At 43.7% G+C, this 7,582-nt stretch overlaps 1 protein-coding gene across 1 annotated transcript in view; it reads left to right on the forward strand.

Moving 5' to 3' along the window:
- LOC138359961 (uncharacterized) overlaps positions 1 to 7,139 on the forward strand; it is a 31,765-nt gene extending 24,626 nt beyond the window's left edge. The window contains exon 4 of the mRNA XM_069319837.1: positions 6,495 to 7,139. Coding sequence (XP_069175938.1) covers positions 6,495 to 6,520 — 26 coding nt within the window. The 3' untranslated portion in view covers positions 6,521 to 7,139. The remainder of the gene's footprint in view (positions 1 to 6,494) is intronic.
- The last annotated feature ends 443 nt before the right edge of the window (positions 7,140 to 7,582 follow it).

The following is a 7,582-nucleotide window of genomic DNA, read 5'->3' on the forward strand; positions in this document are numbered from 1 at the left end:
AACAGGAATCAGAGTTAATGTGAGGATTGCAACATCAAACTAACGCGATGTCATCAGCGGAGTCTTACAGGGCTCTGTACACGGCCCTATCTTGTTTCTGAAATACGTGAATGATCTTCCAGAAGGTATAGAATCATTCCTCTCAAAGTTTGCTGATGATGCTAAAATTATTAAAAGGATTAAGACAACGTAGGACGGCAAGAGACGACAGGATGCCCTGGACACCAGGTCTACTACTAGTCTTTAACTCGATCAAGTGCAAAGTGATGAAGATAGGCATTGGGAGCCGGAGGTCAAACACTAGGCACCAGCTGAGAGAGGATATCCTTCAGGAGTCAGGATGAGAAAGATCTTGGGTTTGATATAAACACCAGACATATCCCCTGAATCCCACATCAAAAAGATAGCATCAGCGGCGTATGCAAGGCTGGAGAACATAAGAACTGCCTTCAGAAACTTGTGTAAGGAATCATTCCGAACCTTGTATACCTCATATGTCAGACCAATACTGGAATATAGGGTTCCACCGTAGAGTCCACATCTAGTCAAACACACACAAAAAACAGAAAAGGTTCAGAGGGATTTCACCAGTCTAGTCCCTGAGCTGATAGGTATGAGTTACGACGAAAGATTATTGGAACTAAATCTTAGGACACTGAAAGACAGAAGAGTTAGGGGGAAACATGATCACTACCTATAAAATTCTCAGAGGAATTGCCTGGCTAGATAAAGATAAGCAGTTTAGCACAGGTGGTACACAAAAAAGGGGACACAGGTGGAAACTTAGTACCCAAATGAGCCACAGGGACATTAGAAAGAACTTTTTCAGTGTTAGAGTAATTAACAGTTGGAATGCATTAAGCAGTGATGTGGTGGAGGCGGACCACTTCATTGAGCCCAGTAGGCTCAGGAATCTGTACACCAGTTGATTGACAGTGGAGAGGCGGAACCAAATAGCCAAAGCTCATCCCCCACAAGCACAACTAGGTGAATATAAGGCACCATCTATGTCATCACATCTGTGAGTCACACAGTTACTAACCACACTACACTACGTGAGTCACAGTAGACAGCATGAAGAAATAATATAAAGGGAGGAGTGAATGGGAAAGGGGAGACGCCCCGATAGTGAGCACTACCCACTGTTCTTACCCCCGGGAGCGTGCACTACTCTTATGATCCCAGGCTGCCTGAGTAACGAGTTTGGCCCCCTTGAAAGTTATTCTGCAAGACCCGACCTAAGACAAGAAAAGAGGAGGCATTAGAGGAATGCCAGGTCAAAGAAATATAGACCTGGAAATATATATAGTAAACACTCGATTAAATTAGACAAATAGTTTAAGAGTATGGGCAGTGAACAAGAATATAAATAAATGACTTGACATGAGATGTTGAGAATTTGCTGGAGGCGTGAGGCTCGTTTTCAGAGAGTCTTAACCTCACTTGAGCCGAAGAAATCGTGAGGGGAGGTCGCACTTAATTGAACCCCTGGTGAAGAGGGACCCCTGATTGTTATACCTTCAAGAAGAAGGAAGTGAACAGACGTCCTTATTGAGGAAGAAGTCTGTGGACGTGTCAACTCAAGTCGTGGACTGCAGGGAGAATCTGGAGCAGTCTCTAAAGCAGTTTTGTGGGCAGCTTAGAGCTCCCTGATGACGGCCGCTCAGTCAGTGAGTGCCAAGAGCGGACCAAATTCTGTGGTAAGCCATTTTAAACCAGTTAAGTGATTGCCTGTAGTTGGTCGAGTGCCCAGCGACCATAGCGAGTGTCTATTGATATATTAGGCATATTTTAATAAGGCAGAAAGCCTAAATAAGAGAATGGTGATGACGGAACCAGCAGGAGAGACGAGTGGCGCATCCTCTCTTGCTGGTTGCTTGAGGGCGACTGAGTGAGGGGCCGCCCTGGAGGCGAAGGGCTCTCTAGGAAGACAGAGAATGGACTCGCCCAGGCATGGGGGAGTCACCTCACTGCAGGCAGGAATCAGCGGGATGTCGAGTGGAGACATTTAATGTGTAGTTTATTTTAGTTATAAGTTTGTAGAGGAACAACTTTATTGTGGTATCAATAGGTTGCAGGTTTGTCTGGGGAAAAGAGTTCTTGAGAGAACTTCGAGGCCAGTAGAGGAGGTGTCAGTATATGGAACTCCAAGGCTATTGAAGAAATACTGAGCTCTGTGGAAGAGCAATCCCCATAGAGAGGAGTTGGACCTCAAGCTGTGAGAGGAGAAGCAGTGGAGTGGAGTTTCACATGCTTCTATGGTACCAGTGGTGAAGCACCATTGCTGTTCAAGGAAGACTTCATGGTGCAGCAGCGGGAAGAGCTGAGGAGGACCCTGGTAGACAAGTCTAGGAGGACCTGAAGATGTTCAGGATAGTGAACCTCTAGGTGCAGAGAAGAGGTTCTTAGTAACTACTTATATAGAGTTCGTGGAGTGTTTGAGTGTCAGTGGCGTGCAAAATGCAGTGGAAGGTGGGTGACTGACCATTTTTGTACTGAGGAATAATAATACAAATGTCTATAGTGTTACAGCCATAGGCTGCATTTCCTTGTGTATATTTATTTATATACTAGCTGTACCCGGCCACACATTGTTGTCGCTGTTGCTGAGTCACAGCAAACCTTCCCTGTCTCCCAGTCCTCTCCACCATTCCTCCCCTCCTCCGCCCCCCTCGTCCTCTCAACCATTCCTCACTCCTCCGCCCCCCTCGTCCTCTCAACCATTCCTCACTCCTCCGCCCCCCTCGTCCTCTCAACCATTCCTCACTCCTCTGTCCCATCGTCCTCCCAACCATTCCCCTGTCCCCTAGTTTTCCCAACCATTCCCCACTCCCCTGTCCCCTAGTTTTCCCAACCATTCCTCACTCCCTGGTCCCTTTTTCCTCCCCATCATTCCCCACTCCTACATCCTCTCTTCCTCCGCTATCTCCCACTCTCCTGTCTCCTCGTCCTTCCTACCATTCCCCGTCCCCTCGGCCTTCCCACTATCCCCCCATTCTCCTGTCCCCTCGTCCTCCCCACCATCCCCCACTTCCGTTCCCAATTCCTTACCACCATTCCCCACTCCCTCGTCTGATGATCAAATGATCTGATGTTCCCATCAGAATATTGGGAACATCAAATGATCTGGGGCTAGATTCACTAAGAAGTTACACAAACACTTACAAACCTGAACATCTTTTCTCAATCTTTGGTGGCATAACAATTATTAAACAGTTAATGAGCACCAGGAGGCTGTTTATAACAATAACAACAGTTGATTGGCAAGTTTTCATGCTTGTAAACTGTTTAATAAATGTAACCAAAGCCATCAAAGATTGAGGAAAAACGTACACGTTCGCAAGTACTTGCTTAACTGCTTCATGAATCTGGCCCCAGATTTTCCTATCACTGATATGTAAGAAAAACAGTTCAAAAAACGAAATGAAAACAATGAAAAGAAAAAACTTCACTCATGAAATGGATGGTATGGTAAACAACACAGCTCAATTCCAACGCAATGTCACACAAAATAATTAAATAAAAATGAAAATAAATCGAAATCTATGAAAATTCAATTTATAAATGAAATTTGAAACAGTGAAATGGAACCACAACATAAATAGTATTGCGTGTGTTGGTCTTATGTGCAACAGATGGCACTATTTTTCAAAAAACGCATGTTTTTACCTGTCACAGGGATGGTATCTATATAGTAGTATATAAAATCACGTGTATATTCGAATGGAACGTTGTGTCACAATTAGAAAGCAATCGGTGAAGAATTTTCAGAGATTACAGCATGTGTTACTCTTAGGTCCAACAGAAGGTGCTGTTTTTCTAAAAAGCATGTTTTTTCCTGTCACAGGTGAGGTATGTATATAGTAGGTATATAAAAAGACGTGCCTATTCGAATGCAACATTATGTCAAAATTTCAAAGAAATCAATAAAGAGGTTTTGAAGATTTCCCTCACATGAAAAACACAGTTTAAAAAAAAAAAACTGTTTTTTTTTTTACCATAACAGACGTGACATCTCTATAGTATGTATATAAAACCCCACTAAGATGCGAATGGAATGTTGTGTGAAAATTTCAAAGCAGTCAGTGAAGAACTTTTGGAAATTATATATTATGAACAAACGAACATTTCCATTTTTATTTATATATATAGTCTAGGGCTGATAGTGCCATATTGTATTACAAGATCTAACCCACTTGGTGAGGTTGGTAGCATAAGTGGCGAGCCAGGAGTTGGGTTACCACTTGAAATAGGCAGCTGATAAAGTCTTGATAGTATTGGATTGCAACTTGATTATAATTGCATAGAGTGATGGAGTCATTATTATATCTTGTATTTGTGTTGTATATGTTCTCTTTCCATTAAATGTATGTAATCTACAGGTGTTTGACCTTGTCCTAGTGAGGCTTCCCAGAAAGTAGAAAAGAGAAAGAGAGAGAGAAAAAGAACCACAGCTGTGGACAGGGTGGTACAGAACTACAATTCAAAGAAAAGGGGATTGAGAAGGTCATACAAAAAAAGGAGAGAGTGAGGAGTCACAGCGGCTCGAATTGGGTGTGTGCACATGACAACGAGGTCAGTGTTGGAGCCGCACCTCCCTAAATGTGTGATGCTGAGCCCCTCTCCAAGAGCAGGAAGCGTACAGGGTGATCTCCTGAGCAAAATATAAGCACTCTACGGGTTGGTTGTATGGTAGCGACGTTCACACCTACCCACTGCTCTCAGCTCCGAGAGCGTGCGCTATCCACTACTCTTAGCCCTGGGAGCGTGCACTACCCACTGCTCTCAGCCCCGTGAGCGTGCACTACCCATTGCTCTCAGCCCCGGTAGCATGCCGTACCCCACTGCTCTCAGCCCCGGGAGCGTGCACTACATCACTGCTCTCAGCCACAAGTTGTACCAGGCTCCTGGACTGTGGAAGGCACCAGCTGGTACACTCAGTACAATATGTATGTGATAGTGTCCCACACTCCGGTGTAGGTAATGAGCTTTGTTATGATCTCAGGCTACAGCTGAAAAACGAGTCTACACCTTGAGTGTTATTCTGTCAGACCTGACCTAACTAAGAGGTCAGAGGAAATGTATATAGTAAACACTAGATTGAATTTGACGAGTAGTTTAAAAGTATGGGTAGTAAGTAAGAATATAAGTAAATGACTTGAAATGAGATGTGGAGAATTTGCTGGAGGTGTGAGATTTGCCTCAGAGGACGTTGACCGCACTTGAGCTGAAGAAATCGTGAGGGGAGGTCGTGCTCCGTTTGAGCCCCTGGTGAGGAAGAACCCCTGAGTTATATACCTGCAAGAAGAAGGAAGTGGACAGACGTCTAGATTGAGGAATAAGTCTGTGGACGTGTCAGCACAAGTCGTGAACTGCAGAAAGAGTGTGGAGCAGTTTAAAGCAGTTTTGTGGGCAGCTTAAGGCGCCCGTTTTTTTTCCTTTTTTTTTATTATTTTCTACCACAGACGTGGCCACACATTTACAATGCTAACCAACATATATACATTTTCTTTTGTCCTCCATGGACAGGGTTAGAGAAGTGCTAAACATATAGTTCAAGGGTTTATTGAACACTCAACCACAGAAGGTGATTCGGTGCTTTTAAAATGCTAAGCTAACCTACATACGTAAATACATAGATACACAGATTTACGTATGCCCTACATAAAGTGTTTGATGTGTTTTTTACATAGTGTCATTAATGTACATTCACAAAGGTGAAATGTAATTCTGATCAGCTTCCGTATATACTTTATACCCATACATATACATACACACACACACATATACATACATATATACACACACACACATGCATTCACATACATTTGTCTCATTTACTCTGACAGGGTGAGATAGCTGATAAAGAAACTAGTGTGCAATTAAGCACTTAATCACTGAAGGTGATGAAGGTACTTTTACAAGCTCAGGTTATATAGTTACATCATATATGTATACATTGTATGATTGATATATTACATGGTCAATCTTGGATACAAGTCCAATATATCATCAAGTGTTCCAGTACTCATATAGTATTTACAGGCGCCCTGGTGGCGCCCTGGTGGCGACAACTCAGTCAGTGCGCCTGGAAAGGGACCAAATTCTGTGGTAAGCCATTTTAAACCAGTTGACAGTGATTGCTTGTAATGGTCGTGTGGCCAGCGGCCGTAGCAAGTGTATATAGTTATATTAGGCATATTTTACTAAGGCAGAAACCTAAATAAAAGAATTATGACGAGGGAGCCAGCTGGAGGGACGAACGGCGCATCCTTCCTCGCCTAGCTCCTGAGGGCAACTGACAGGGCCAGCCGCTGGCTGCCTCAAGAGCGAGGAGCCCAGTCGTGCAGAGGATGGACCAGCCCAAGAGTGGGGGAGTCCCCTCACAGCATGTGGGAAGCAGAAAGATGTCAGACGAAGACATTTACTGTGTAGTTTATTTAAGTTATTTGTTTGTAAGGAAACATTTTTATTTGCGTGTCAATGGGTTGCAGGTTTGTCTGGGGAAAGGAGTTGCTGAGATTTCGAGCCAGTAGAGGAGGAGTCAGTGGATGGAACTCCAAGACTATTGAAGAAATACTAAGCTCTATGGAAGAGCAGCCCCATAGGAGGAGTAGGACCTCAAGTTGTGAGAGGAAAAGCAGTGGAGTAGAGTTTCACGTGCCTCTGTGGTGCCAGTGGTGAAGCACCATTGCTATTTAAGGAAGACTTCGTGGTGTAGCAGCCGGAAGAGCTGTGGAAGACCCTGGTAGACAATTCTGTTAGAACTTGAAGTGTTCAGGGTAGTGAACCTCTTGATGCAGAGAGGAGGTTCTTATTGAATAATTATAGAGGGTTGATAGAGTGTTTGTCATTAGCGTGCATGATGCAGTGGGAGGTGAGTGATGGACGTTTGTATCAAGGATTTTTTATAATGATGTTTATGTTAATGCAGCCATAGGCTGGATTCCTTGTGTATATTTATTTATATATATATATTCTAGGGCTAATAGTGCCATATTGTATTGCAAGATTTAACCCACTAGCTGAAGTTGGTTGCATGAGTGGCGAGCCAGGAGTTGGGCTACCACTTGATATAAGCACCTGTAAGAGTTCTGATGGGATTGGATGCAACCTGATTGTAATAGCAAAGAGTGTTGGAGTCATTATTATATCTTGCGTGTGTGGTGTTCTTAGTCTATTAAATGTATGTAATTCACAGGTGTTTTCCCTTGTCCTAGTGAGGCTTCCCAGAAAGTAGGAAAGAGAGAGAGAGAGAGAAAAAAGAACCACAGCTGTGGACAGGGTGGTACAGAATTGTAATTCAAAGAAAAGGGGGATTGAGAAGGTCATACAAAAAAAGGAGAGAATGGGGAGTCTTAGCGACTCGAATTGGGTGTGTGCGTGTGACAACAAGGTCAGTGTTGGAGCCGCACTCCCATAAATGTGTGATGCTGAGCCCTTCTCCAAGAGCAGGAAGCGTACAAGGTGATCTCCTGAAAAAAGTATAAGCACTCTACAAGTTTTGGTTGGTTGTACGGTAGGGACATACGCACTCGACCTACTACAATGTAATAGCTTCTAACTGGCCCTAAGTTGTGGA

Source organism: Procambarus clarkii, chromosome 94 (assembly GCF_040958095.1).
Source record: "Procambarus clarkii isolate CNS0578487 chromosome 94, FALCON_Pclarkii_2.0, whole genome shotgun sequence".
Classification (NCBI taxonomy): Eukaryota; Metazoa; Arthropoda; class Malacostraca; order Decapoda; family Cambaridae; genus Procambarus; species Procambarus clarkii.